This window comes from Symphalangus syndactylus, chromosome 19 (assembly GCF_028878055.3).
Source record: "Symphalangus syndactylus isolate Jambi chromosome 19, NHGRI_mSymSyn1-v2.1_pri, whole genome shotgun sequence".
NCBI classification, from domain to species: domain Eukaryota; kingdom Metazoa; phylum Chordata; class Mammalia; order Primates; family Hylobatidae; genus Symphalangus; species Symphalangus syndactylus.
Genome location: NC_072434.2, coordinates 39,599,042 through 39,613,474, shown reverse-complemented (window position 1 = coordinate 39,613,474; position 14,433 = coordinate 39,599,042). Strand labels below are relative to the sequence as shown.

The 14,433-nt window shown below is 42.4% G+C and overlaps 1 protein-coding gene across 1 annotated transcript in view; it reads left to right on the top strand.

Moving 5' to 3' along the window:
• LAMC1 (laminin subunit gamma 1) overlaps window positions 1-14,433 on the top strand; it is a 124,992-nt gene that overhangs the window by 90,353 nt on the left and 20,206 nt on the right. The window contains exons 5-15 of the mRNA XM_055234090.2: window positions 2,249-2,437; window positions 3,521-3,638; window positions 4,831-4,929; window positions 5,022-5,158; window positions 5,575-5,697; window positions 5,788-5,977; window positions 6,285-6,397; window positions 9,951-10,172; window positions 10,291-10,479; window positions 13,482-13,727; window positions 14,231-14,384. Of these exons, the coding sequence (XP_055090065.1) occupies window positions 2,249-2,437; window positions 3,521-3,638; window positions 4,831-4,929; window positions 5,022-5,158; window positions 5,575-5,697; window positions 5,788-5,977; window positions 6,285-6,397; window positions 9,951-10,172; window positions 10,291-10,479; window positions 13,482-13,727; window positions 14,231-14,384 (1,780 nt within the window). The remainder of the gene's footprint in view (window positions 1-2,248; window positions 2,438-3,520; window positions 3,639-4,830; window positions 4,930-5,021; window positions 5,159-5,574; window positions 5,698-5,787; window positions 5,978-6,284; window positions 6,398-9,950; window positions 10,173-10,290; window positions 10,480-13,481; window positions 13,728-14,230; window positions 14,385-14,433) is intronic.

Sequence of the window (14,433 nt, the reverse complement as noted above, 5' to 3'; positions counted from 1 at the left end):
CAAGAATGAAATACTCCTAATATGTGGCATCTAAATAAATGGACATGTGTGCTTGAAAAGCATTCTGCTTAATAATGTCGTATTTTGAGTCTATCCAGGAAGTTACTTAAAGAACCAAACATTGCCAATTCACCTCTAGCAAATGAACTGAGTACTGTAGCTAAAGGACTTTGATGAGGAACTAAGTCAATTGGCTTTTCTCGTTGGTCCCTTCAGCACTGTGACACTTCAAAGAGTGACATTTCTGGATGTTGTGACAATACTACATTAATTGTCAGGATGCTAGGGCTAGGAAAGAGAACTACCTTCTCTCAAGGAGGGAGCCATGGCATTTGCTTTGGCTGTAGGTTGGGACAGTATGGACAGTGGTGTTATTCTGCTTCACCGTCTCAGAACATCAGATCTTCAGGTGGGTTGGGCTTGGTGGATTGAGGGATAAGCTAGGGCGTCTTGAGGGAAGAGAAATAGCTAATGAAGGAAGGAAAAGGGCACTTTAAAACTAACTTAACAAAACTCTAATTTTTGGTGGCAATAACTCAAGTTTCTAAAAAAGTTTTCAATTATAATAGTGTACTATGAAATAACTGATCATAAGGAAGAGAGAAAAAGAACAAAAGGGGCTGGGTATGGTGGCTCACACTTGCAATCTCAGCACTTTGGGAGGCCAAGGTGGGAGACTCATTTGGGACCAACCTGGGCAATATAGTGAAACCCTGTCTCTGCAAAAATAAAAAATAAAATAATTAGCCAAGCATGGTGGCATGTGCCTGTACTCCCAGCTACGTGGCAGGATGAGGCAGGAGGATCACTTGAGCCTGGGAGTTTGAGACTAGCCTGAGCAACAGAGCAAGACCTTGTCTCTACAAAATTTTTTTTAAAAATTAGCTGAGTATAGTGGCACACACCTGTAGTCCCAGCTACTTGGGAGGCTAAGGCAGGAGGAGGATCACTTGAGCTCAGGAATTTGAGGCTGCAATGAGTTATGGTGACACCACTGCACTCCAGAGTGAGACCCTGTCTCCAAAAAACAAACAAATCAAAATGTGTTCATGATTTTGGTTAGAAGAAGTCTGCATTAAAAAAGAAAAATGTATTCCAAAAAAGATGTATTCGAATATTTTTTTAAAACAACATCCTGTTCGATTTGAAACCAAATAAAACTTCTTTTTATTTACTCTTCAAGATACTGTCTACATTTTGGGAAGAATCAATAGCTCAGAAAAAAATCTTTTTATTATAAATATAGTAAGGAATTGTTGTGACTACAGATACTTGGTCTTGAAATATGGTTGTGCCCTGCAGGGAATATAGCTACTTAACAGATCACCCATTTGGAGTTGAGGCTTCCCTGTACATGGATTTTTCTGGAGGATCTAGATTTCTTTTTAATTCTGCTTTCATCTGTCGTGGCACTAATTTTAACCCATATGTCTCAAGGTTACCCCAGTCTAGATATATAAATAATCTGGCACTTTGGAAGTTAGTGTATTAAGGTATTTGACTCATCTGAGGCCTAAAAAGTTAAGGTAAATTGAAGCCTGCATATAAAATGGCACTTCGTTTTTGGAGTTGATACTAGAATAAAGGCTAAAGATTCAGGAGAATTGTAATTTGACTTGACTTTTACTTGTATATGAACAATTACCTGGAAGCAGATTATTTTCTAAGTACAAGAATTCCTTGTATCTTATGATGGTGCTATTTTTTAGAGGGAGGAACATTTCTTTATCATTTGGCTATATATACCCTTTATTGACATACTCTTGGGTTTTGTTGTTGTTGGTTTTTTGTTTGTTTGTTTTTGAGACACAGTTTTAGCTCTTGTCGCCCAGGCTGGCACCCAGTGGTGTGATCTCAGCTCACTGCAACCTCTGCGTCTTGGGCTCAAGCTATTCTCTTGCCTCAGCCTGCCGAGTAGCTGGGATTACAGGCACCTGCTACCACACCCAGCTAATTTTTTGTATTTTTAGTAGAGATGGGGTTTCACCATGTTGGCCAGGCTGGTCTCGAACTCATGACCTCAGGTGATCTGCCTGCCTCAGCCTTCCAAAGTGCTGGGATTATAGGCATGAGCCACTGCACCTGGACTTCTTGTTATTGTTAATGAACAGTGCATCTGGTAATCATTCTTAGTCTACCGCCATCTGTCTGTCTCAGAGATGTGGGAAATTATGTTTGATTTTAAGTCTTAAAATGCTCTTCTTAAAGGTACCCAGATCTGATGTAACTCATGTGCTTTGACCGACAGCCTGTGACTGCAATGGTCGATCCCAGGAGTGCTACTTCGACTCTGAACTCTATCGTTCCACTGGCCATGGGGGCCACTGTACCAATTGCCAGGATAACACAGATGGCGCCCACTGTGAGAGGTGCCGGGAGAACTTCTTCCGCCTTGGAAACAATGAAGCCTGCTCTCCATGCCACTGTAGTCCTGTGGGTAAGTGACAGGAAGATGGATTGAAAGACAAAATGATAGTTCCGTGGACCCCCAGAAAGGAAAGCTTTGTTTCCAAGGCATTTGGACAACTAAGTGTGGAGGTGTGTACATTATTGTAACACAGAAATGAGTCAAGATCTGTCTTTACCCCACGCCTCCACCTTTTTTAACCAAGTTGAACTTTCAGATGAGTTTCTGGTGTGTAAGAGGGGGGTGGTGGCCTGAGTAATGGTTCTGCAAATAATTAGCAACAGGATCTTAGAGACAATTTGAACTTTGACTGTAAAAGGTTAACTGCTTTGTGAGTTCTTCCTTGTTAATGATTTTGTTTAGTCTAATCTCCTTAGAGTGCTGAAATATTCTTAGCATGTTGGTGTGTGTACAGAGATGCACAGCATTCTTAGTCTAGCCCATTCTTCAAGAGTTTGACCTTTATTTTTGTCATTTAGGCCTATATATACTTAAATTCTAGATATGGGCCTTAAGGGGCTGTGATCGCCCACAGAGAAGTATCTGATCTTGTGTGCAGTGTTTCATTGGGTACAAAGTGATTTTCAACATTGATGAGTAATTTCATCTTAGCATGTGTCTAGAAACTTAAAATCCCATGGCTTAAAGGGGCATGATTTTGAGAAAGTTCTGATTTAAAATTTGGTTTTTATTATCTTTGTGACCATCAGGAGATTGCATACTGGTTCTCAGGCATTGCTTTTAATTACCAGTTATCTTTCTTTAACACATTGATTTTACTTACGTATCTGGCCGAAATTTTTTTTTTATTATACTTTAGGTTTTAGGGTACATGTGCACAATGTGCAGATTTGTTACATATGTATCCATGTGCCATGTTGGTGTGCTGCACCCATTAACTCGTCATTGAGTGTTAGGTATATCTCCTAATGCTGTCCCTCCCCGCTTTCCCCACCCCACAACAGTCCCCGGAGTGTGATGTTCCCCTTCCTGTGTCCATGTGTTCTCATTCAATTCCCACCTATGAGTGAGAACATGCGGTGTTTGGTTTTTTGTCCTTGCGATACTTTACTGGCCGAATTTTTGTTTGACAATAGGCACTTTACATTTTAGGCTCTCTGAGCACACAGTGCGATAGTTATGGCAGATGCAGCTGTAAGCCGGGAGTGATGGGGGACAAATGTGACCGTTGCCAGCCTGGATTCCATTCTCTCACTGAAGCAGGATGCAGGTAAAATATTTTCAAAGCCAGAAGAAGGGGGCAGAATCTATATATAGTCAACACATATTAATAGATCTTGTGGCTTATTGGCAGCAGGGTAAACATTTTTCCTGTAATAATTGTCAACAACACTGAGGACTAGCTGTAATGGTGAGCCGCAAGGGGTTTGGCTTGTACAGAGAGTAAGCAGAGTTTTAATGGGATGACTATCTTAAACTGAAACCAAATATAAAAATGACTTTAGGCTCACGCCCACTTTGGGAGGCCAAGGTGGCCGGATCACGAGGTCAGGAGATCAAGACCACGGTGAAACCCCGTCTCTATTAAAAATACAAAAAAAATTAGCCAGGCGTGGTGGCAGGCAGCAGTAGTCCCAGCTACTCGGGAGGCTGAGGCAGGAGAATGGTGTGAACCTGGGAGGCAGAGCTTGCAGTGAGCCGAGATCGTGCCACTGCACTCCAGCGTGGGTGACAGAGCGAGACTCGGTCTCAAAAAAAATGACTTTAGGGTCCATTTTGTTCTATGTGTATTTCTTTTTAAAAAATCTGTTGGCTGGGCGCCTGTGGCTCACGCCTGTAATCCCAGCACTTTGGGAAGCCGAGGCAGGTGGATCACGAGGTCAAGAAATCAAGACCATCCTGGCCAACATTGTGAAACCCTGTCTCAACTAAAAATACAAAAATTAGCTGGGTGTGGTGGCGTGTACCTGTAGTCCCAGCTATTCGGGAGGCTGAGGCAGGAGAATTGCTTGAACCCTGGAGGCAGAGGTTGCAGTGAGCTGAGATGGCGCCACTGCAGTCCAGCCTGGGTGACAGTGTGAGACTCTGTCTCAAAAAAAAAAAAAAAAAAAAAAAAAAGCTTGTAATCCCAGCACTTTGGGAGGCCGAGGCGGGAGGATCACGAGGTCAGGAGATCGAGACCACGGTGAAGCCCCGTCTCTACTAAAAATACAAAAAATTAGCCGGACGTGGTGGCGGGCGCCTGTAGTCCCAGCTACTCGGAGAGGCTGAGGCAGGAGAATGGCGTGAACCCAGGAGGCAGAGCTGGCAGTGAGCCGAGATTGCGCCACTGCACTCCAGCCTGGGCGACAGAGCGAGACTCTGTCTTAAAAAAATCTGTTAACATGTAAAACAAAGGGCTGACTTTAAGAGTGGAATTTTTCTCCCTTCTCTGATTGTTTTATCCATTTTTCATTGAATAGGCCATGCTCTTGTGATCCCTCTGGCAGCATAGATGAATGTAATGTTGAAACAGGAAGATGTGTTTGCAAAGACAATGTCGAAGGCTTCAATTGTGAAAGGTAGTGCATTCTTTCTCTAGCTGCATTGTGTTTTCTCTGTTACCGTATTTCAAGTGAAAAAAAGTAACTGATCGTGTCTTAATCTTTTTCAGATGCAAACCTGGATTTTTTAATCTGGAATCATCTAATCCTCGGGGTTGCACACCCTGCTTCTGCTTTGGGCATTCTTCTGTCTGTACAAATGCTGTTGGCTACAGTGTTTATTCTATCTCCTCTACCTTTCAGATTGGTAATTTAGACCTCATCCCCCAACCTGTTAGAACTGTGAGACTACACTGAAAATATTTTTAAAATTAAAATCAGTAACTATTTGAAGGCTTTTTGATGGTTGGCAACACTTTGTATTATTTAGCATGCATAGTTTTTGTAGTTTGGCCTTTTAATTTAATGAAAATGTAATTTTGGCTTTAGAATTTATCTCAATGAATAGTGAGTACAAATGTTATATAGATAGCGATAAAGTAAAATATAGTTTGAGTGGTATAGCATATATAGGTACTGTTGTAGGATCCATTTATTCAAAAAGGTTTATTGATGCCTTTCTGTATACAAGGTGTGGTCTTACACATTTTTATGGTACATAGAGGACCTGAATTCAGGATGTTTACAGTGTAAAGTGCTTGTGTTTTCCTTCTGTACCTGCAGATGAGGATGGGTGGCGTGTGGAACAGAGAGATGGCTCTGAAGCATCTCTCGAGTGGTCCTCTGAGAGGCAAGATATCGCTGTGATCTCAGACAGCTACTTTCCTCGGTACTTCATTGCTCCTGGTAAGTAAGGCTAGAAAGCAGTCTGACGTGCTGTGTGCTTCTGTTTAATCTCAGTCTCACATTCTTGCCACCATTGTGTCTGTATTCCAGCAAAGTTCTTGGGCAAGCAGGTGTTGAGTTATGGTCAGAACCTCTCCTTCTCCTTTCGAGTGGACAGGCGAGATACTCGCCTCTCTGCAGAAGACCTTGTGCTTGAGGGAGCTGGCTTAAGAGTATCTGTACCCTTGATCGCTCAAGGCAATTCCTATCCAAGTGAGACCACTGTGAAGTATGTCTTCAGGTAAGATACCTTCTTTGTAAAATGAGACTTGATGAACATTGTGAAAGTGGTGTCTTTATTTAAGTAACTGGCCTCTAGATGTATTTTAAAGAAAACCTTCTCGGTTATTGTGGTGATTTCGTAAAAGGGAGCCTTCCTTTCTTTACCTTTATCTTTTCCAATTGTACTGTCAAACCAATAGTCTCATTTTTTATTTGATTTGATTGTTAGAGCATTGCATTGTTGGGGCATAAATGAATAAGAAATATTTCCCCAACATCCAGAATTACCCTTACAGAGCTTAATGTGGCCCTTTCTTTCTCTCCAGGCTCCATGAAGCAACAGATTACCCTTGGAGGCCTGCTCTTACCCCTTTTGAATTTCAGAGGCTCCTAAACAATTTGACCTCTATCAAGATCCGTGGGACATACAGTGAGAGAAGTAAGTTATGATATAATTTAGGAGAGTTGTTTAAAAAGATGATTGGGTAGAAAGATTCATGATCTGCAAAAGTTTCTCTTTCCTAATAATATAACACTGAGAAGTATATAACAACCACATTATACATGAATTATATATAAAGACAATGCATTTTTTAACTGCTTTCAAGGACCTGGAAAAAATTTGGTAAAATTAGTAAATAGTACTATTTACTAATTGATTACTCAATTGATCGGTAGGTCAGTTGAGGTTACATTGTATATAAATAGATTTTCTAAAAAACCTAATTATAGGCTAGGCGCAGTTGCTTACACCTGTAATCCCAGCACTTTGGGAGGCTGAGGTGAGCAGATCACTTGAGGTCAGGAGTTTGAGACAAGCCTGGCCAACATGGTGAAACCCCGTCTCTATTAAAAATACAAAAACTAGCCAGGTGGGGTGGCGAAAGCCTGTAATCCCAGCTACTTGGGTGGCTGAGGGATAAGAATCGCTTAAACCCAGGAGGCAGTGGTTGCAGTGAGCTGAGCTCATGCCACTGCATTCCAGCCTGGGCGACAGAATGAGAATCTGTCTCAGAAAAAAAAAAAAAAAATCTGATTATAATTCTACTGGCTCAAGTTGCCTCATCTTCATTTCTTTTTATTTACTGTTGTGTAATTATAATTTATAATTTGAGCCATTGGTTAAATTATTAAAAGTCATAAATTATTTAATGATTTTGTTATAATTTTAGGTGAACAAGAGTTTAAAACTTAAAATTTTTTTTTTTGAGACGGAGTCTTGCTCTGTTACCCAGGCTGTGGTACAATAGCATGATCTTGGCTCACTGCAACCTCCACCTCCTGGTTCAAGCGATTCTCCTGCTCAGCCTCCCAAGTAGCTGGGATTATAGGCATGCCCCACCACACCCAGCTAATTTTTGTATTTTTAGTAGAGATGTGGTTTCACCATATTGGCCAAGCTGATCTCAAACTCCTGACCTCAGGTGATCCCCCCGCCTTGGCCTCCCAAAGTGCTGGGATTACAGGCATGAGCCCCTGCACCCGGCCAAAATTTTTTTCTTAAAAAAATGTTTTAAACAAGGACCTTTTTCTCTAGCAAGGTACAGCTGTTTGGGGAGGTGGAGTTAGTGATGATGTGGTATTGGGAGAGGCATCTGCAGCTTAGATGTGTTGATTTTTGAAATGCCTGCATGAATATCCAGATAAAAATGGCTTGTAAGTAGTTAGAAATATGAATGTGGGGCTTAGGAAGAGATTAGGACTAGCGATCCAGATTTAGAAGGTTGTCAACATATGGGCAATAATTTTTAAACTTGGAAATATGACAGAAAATATAGATGGGAAAGGAGGATGGAATCTTGGAAACAGTTAAGTCCATGCTCTAAGACCCGAGGGCAACATGGCGAAACCCCATCTCTACTAAAAAGTACAAAAATTAGCAGAGTATGGTGGTGCATGCCTGTAGTCCCAGCTTCTCGGGAGGCTGAGGTGAGAGGATCACGTGCACTCAGGAGGTCAAGGCTGCAGTGAGCGGTAATTGTGCCACTGCACTCCAGCCTGGACAATGGAGTGTGACCCTGTCTCAAAAAAAGTAAAATAAATAAATAAGACCCAAGGGAGAAAAAGAATTTTAGGAAAGAGAAACAATTAACAAGTTTAGGAATCTAGCATCATTGGGTTTTGGATTGGTGATTCCTTAATCATTGCTGAGTTTTTGTTTTTAAGAAGTGTTAAAACTGTCCAGGCGTGGTGACTCATGCCTGTAATTCCAGCACTTTGGGAGGCTGAGGCAGGAGGATTGCTTGAGGCTAGGTGTTCAAGACCAGCCTGGGCAACATAGCAAGATTCTCTCTATATAAATCAAAAAAATTAGCTGGGCATGGTGGCACACACCTGTGGTCTTATCTACCTCGGAGGCTGAGGGCAGGAGGATGCGTGAGCCCAAGAGGTCGAGCTCGCAGTGAGCTGTGATCATGCCGTTGCACACCAGCCTGAGTTTACAGAGTGGATCTATCTCAAAAAAAAAAAAGATTGGGAGGTGGTGTTGAAACTGAAAGATCACAGTGCTTTAAGAAGTAATTTGAAGTTGAGTAAGTAAAATAAAGAATGTTCTGTTAAGAAGTTTGGCTATAAGGAAAAGACATGGACTATAATTTGGGAGTAGGAACAAGATTGAAGAAAGAGTATTTTTAGAATGGGGAGATTTAAGGATGTTTAGAATTGGAAGCACAGTAACCAATAAAGCCATATCTCATGACCTAACTAGGCAAGATAAACCTGTAAACATACTAAAGTAGTATATTTAGGGCAGTAATGGAGGTGTCCTTTAGCCTTAGGTGGTTAATTTTCAAATGAATTTTATAAACAGCAAATGCTATTTTATAACATGAAAAATATGCTGTAAGCATAAGACTGCAAAACACTAGAGTGGAATGGAGATTACAGGGAAATATGATGATGTTACTGAGGCCTATACCTCTCTGATAAAATGTTCCTATTGATGCTTGTATCGGGGCACCACTGGATTGGATGAACCATTGGTCTAAGGCAATATAAGGTTTCCTCTGATTTCTTATAGAAATGGAAAAGCACTGGGCTTTGGAGTAATTGTATACTTGTAAGAAGTAACCCTGAGTATTAGAACTTTACTTGAGAGTTTTTGTTTTTTGTTTTTTGGGAGGTTTTTTGGCTGTTTTACAGAGGGCAGAAATTATATCACCTGAGTATTACCTGTTGACAGGTTCTTCCCCTTCTGTCTTATCCTTGAACTCTGTAGTGCCTGCTTTTGTAGCAAAAGAATGAAAACACTCCTTAATGGCTGTAGACATAAACTCTTCCTTTCCCCCCACACTCTTGTTCATATCTCTTCTCACTCCAAATGATTGTCTAATGCTTTTAATTTTTCACATTGATGGGGACTGTAAAATTCAGCAAATCTAGGGGTACATGTGTGTGTTTTAAAAAAAATAAGTTTGGGCTGGGCATGGTGGCTCAAGCCTGTAATCCCAGCACTTTGGGAGGCCAAGGTGGGCTGATCACCTAAGGTCAGGAGTTCGAGAGCAGCCTGGCCAACATGGTGAAACCCTGTCTCTTCAAAAAAAAAAATACAAAAATTAGCCAGGCATGGTGGCACGTGCCTGTAATCCCAGCTGCTCGGGGAGGCTGAGGCAGGAAAATTGCTTGAACCCAGGAGGTGGAGGCTGCAGTGAGTCGAGATCGCACCACTGCACTCCATCCTGGGAGACGGAGTGAGACTCCATCTCAATAAATAAATATATATATAAACAAACAAATAAATTAATAAATAAAAATTTGCTATACCACCACTCCAGATACTTAGCACTCAGTACCACATGATTGTTCTAAATGCTGTTTTCTAGTTCTCTTCTCCAGAGGGTAGACGTGGATATCTATAGTGTATCAGAGCCCAGTTAAGCTAATGGCTGATTTTCTCTGGAATTTGGGGTCTAGTTACTTTTTAGTGTTACTGACTTTACACAAGGTTTGGAAAACAAGCCATTTGGTGATTTTCTTTTCCTCACTATACACAGGTGCTGGATATTTGGATGATGTCACCCTGGCAAGTGCTCGTCCTGGGCCTGGAGTCCCTGCAACTTGGGTAGAGTCCTGCACCTGTCCTGTGGGATATGGAGGGCAGTTTTGTGAGATGTGCCTCTCAGGTTACAGAAGAGAAACTCCTAATCTTGGACCATACAGTCCATGTGTGCTTTGCGCCTGCAATGGACACAGCGAGACCTGTGATCCTGAGACAGGTGAGATGATCTTTGGCAGCTATTAGACCTAACTTCTCTTTAGCAATTGTGAAGAAAGTGCTCATTGTCTTATATACTTGTACACTTGCCTGTTTTCTCACACCTGCCTTCCAAATAGGTGTTTGTAACTGCAGAGACAATACGGCTGGCCCACACTGTGAGAAGTGCAGTGATGGGTACTATGGAGATTCAACTGCGGGCACCTCCTCCGATTGCCAACCCTGTCCGTGTCCTGGAGGTTCAAGTTGTGCTGTTGTCCCCAAGACAAAGGAGGTGGTGTGCACCAACTGTCCTACTGGCACCACTGGTAAGTCTGCTCGCTTCATCTGCTTTCAGTGTTCCCTTCTATAAAAAGACCTAGGGGAAATGGGCTTCGAGATTGTTTTGGATCTTTGTGTTTGGTTCAGTTTCAGTGGTTATGGTTTTCCTAATAGGAAGCTGAGGCTGGCTCACTCTCCTTGTTTCCTTCCGTTTCTCTTTTGGGTATCACCTGATTGTCTCCATCTCTCAACCAAGGGCTTTCATGTCACCTTGATCTACCGTCTCCTCTTTAGGTGATCAAATCTTGTCTTGAGGCTTCAAAAGCCTTTCTATATCTATGATAGCTAAGTTTGTATTTCCAGCCCTGACACCTCTCCTGAGCTACCTACTTGCCATTTCCACTTGGATGGTGGACTAGAAGCCTTCTGCTTGCCTTTCCACATCCCTGTTCACCTTTCTCCACCCTGACTGAGACCTGCATGCACTGCATCAAATGTCAGGCTCCATTTGCATTCAGACAGCAGAAAGCACATACGGGAGCTCACAGAGAAGGAGGAGGGTGAGGACAGAGTATTTATCCCATGGCCCCTTCTCTGTGGGGTTCTCTGGATTGATGTCCTCAAATCCATCATTGATGAGCCAAATCAGCTCCTGGGAGGCCTTCTCCAAACAGCTCTTTTTACCTTTAGATTCTGCTAGCTGCCCCACCCACCACCTGAGGCCCAGGGTACAGAGCCTGTCTCAAGTGCTACACTCTTCTCGCAGTTTCCCTACACTCCGTGCTGATTTGATTGTGTCAGCCATTTTCTGCTGTGATTTTGATTCACATAGCCAAAGGAACTCAAATTTATACAAATCCAAGTTAAATATTTGATTTCCTCCCTTTTTCTTCAACCCTTTGTTTCTCCTCCAGTCTTGTTCATCTTAGTAAATATGCTGCCATTAGCCTAGTTGCTCAAGCTGAAACCTTAGGGCTTATACTTGATTCATCTTCCTTTCAAGTCCTGGAAACAGTCAGCAAATCTTACTGATGTTATCTCAGATCTGACCACTTCTCACCACTTCCACTATCACCAACCTGATTCAAACCTCTGTTATCTCTCACCTGGGATTGCCTAATTGTTCTCCCTGCTTCACCTGCTCCCCTACAATGGATCCAATCTCAACATGAAAGCCAAAATGGTCCTTTCAAAATGTACCTCAGATTACACCACTTTTAAACCCTCCAATAGCTTCTTGATACACTAAAACCAAATCTTTTACTCTGACCTCCATGCTCCTACATGGGTTTGAACTGCTTCCATGGCTTGTTTGTCTGAAACTTTCTTCCCTTGGATATTATCCTGGCTGGTCTCTTCTCTATCTTTCCATTGCTATCCCAATGTCTCCTTCTTACAGAGGCTTTCCCTACCCACCAATATAAAGTAGCCCTCACCTTCACCCCATGCTGCTCTATTTTGTTTAAATTTTTTATGCTTATCCCTATCTGAAGTAATCTTGTTTATTTGTATGTCTGTCTATTGGTCTTCACCAACCACTGCATACGCTTCGTGAGAGCAGAGACTTTGTCCACCTTGTTCACATCATCCTAATGACCTAGAACAGTGCTGGTATATAGTAGATGTTCAGAAAATACTTGTTGAATGAATTAATAAACCTCAGATTGACCAGAAATTTGAGTCTATTTCAGGCCCTACTGGTTACAAAAATATCACAAGCCCGGCCGGGCGCGGTGGCTCACGCTTATAATCCTAGCACTTTGGGAGGCCGAGGCAGGCGGATCACGAGGTCAGGGGATCGAGACCACGGTGAAACCCTGTCTCTACTAAAAATACAAAAAAAAAAATTAGCCGGGCGTGGTGGCGGGCGCCTGTAGTCCCAGCTACTCGGAGAGGCTGAGGCAGGAGAATGGCGTGAACCTGGGAGGCAGAGCTTGCAGTGAGCTGAGATTGCGCCACTGCACTCCAGCCTTGGCGACAGAGCGAGACTCCGTCTCAAAAAAAAAAAAAAAAAAAATCACAAGCCCAACTTGAACTAATCATGGTAGGAAAGTGGAAAAGGGAGGATGAGGAGCAGTGAGTTTAGTACAGTGGAAAGAGCTCTGGATTCTAGCTCTCCCTCTCTACCTGTCACTTATTTGGTTGCAGGTAAATTACTTATCCTCTCTGTTCCCTGAACTATAATATTTTGTGTGTGTGTGTGTGTGTGTGTGTGTGTGTGTTTTTTTATTATTATACTTTAGGTTTTAGGGTACATGTGCACAATGTGCAGGTTTGTTACATATGTATCCATGTGCCATGTTGATTTCCTGCACCCATTAACTCGTCATTTAGCTTTAGGTATATCTCCTAATGCTATCCCTCCCCCATCCCCCAACCCCACAACAGTCCCTGGAGTGTGATGTTCCCCTTCCTGTATCCATGAGTTCTCATTGTTCAATTCCCACCTATGAGTGAGAACATGCGGTGTTTGGTTTTTTGTCCTTGCGATAGTTTACTGAGAATGATGTTTTAAGCAGTCAGCAACTGATGATTTCTAAGTTCTCTTCTAACATGCCCTGATTCTGTACCAATTGATACTGATGAACAAGGATTAGCACATGCCTCTTACATTTTAAGAGAATGGTTCTGCTCACCCTGTTGTGTGGGAAACTTACAGTGTCAAGAGTGGCACTTCATCTCTTTTAATATCATCTGCCAAAACAACATATACGAATATGCCATCCTTTGAGACTGGAGAGGTTTATAAACCTTGGGCTTGACTCATTTACCGAGCACTTTTAATACATGATTTGGGTTGATTGTCACAACAATTGAAGTGAAGTAGGCAGACCAAGTCCTTCCTTTCTAGTGAGGAAATAGAGATGTGCTCAAGATCACTCTGGTGGTCTGGCCCCGTGCCGGGGCTGCAGCCCAGGTCCTCTGCCCTCCACTGCACCATGTCTTCTCTCATGTGATGATCACACTAGATTACCTGTAGCCAGTGGTAATCTAGCACCAAAAATGTCTAAGGCCTTTCTTTCATAACATCAGATTGTCTCATCCCCAGGTAAGAGATGTGAGCTCTGTGATGATGGCTACTTTGGAGACCCCCTGGGTAGAAACGGCCCTGTGAGACTTTGCCGCCTGTGCCAGTGCAATGACAACATCGATCCCAACGCAGTTGGAAATTGCAATCGCTTGACAGGAGAATGCCTGAAGTGCATCTATAACACTGCTGGCTTCTACTGTGACCGGTGCAAAGACGGATTTTTTGGAAATCCCCTGGCTCCCAATCCAGCAGACAAATGCAAAGGTAATCAGCCTTTGACCAGATTCTGTCACAGCTAAATGCCCCTTTATTGTGAGAATTCTTGTGTGTCTCTTAAAATATGTATAGTTGTCCAATAGAAATACATTGTGAACCGCTTCTGTCTTTTAAAATTTTCTAGTCACCGCATTAAAAAAGTATAAAGAAGGACAGTCATGGCGGCTGACACCTGTGGTCCCGTAAAAAGAAACAGGTGAAATGAATACTAATGTATTTTATTTAATATTTCCAACATAAGTAATCAATAAAAATTATTAATGAAATAGATGTTCTTTCTCATGCTAAGCCTTCAAAATCCAGTGTGTATCTCACGTTTATAGCACATCTCAATTCAGACTCGCCAGCCACATTTAAAGTGCTCAGTAGCCACATGTGACCAGCAGCTACCAACCTGGCAACACAGGTCTAAAGAATCTCTTTGGATTGTTTACATTTTAGTATTTCTCAGGTGATTTGTGTCTTTTGCCGTCTCTGTCTTCCTGCCTTAGCCTGCAATTGCAATCCGTATGGGACAGTGAAGCAGCAGAGCAGCTGTAACCCTGTGACAGGGCAGTGTGAATGTTTGCCTCACGTGACTGGCCGGGACTGTGGTGCTTGTGACCCTGGATTCTACAATCTGCAGAGTGGGCAAGGCTGTGAGAGGTGAGACATAGGTGCCTTTGGTGAAAGTAATCTTTGCTTTTTCTGTTAT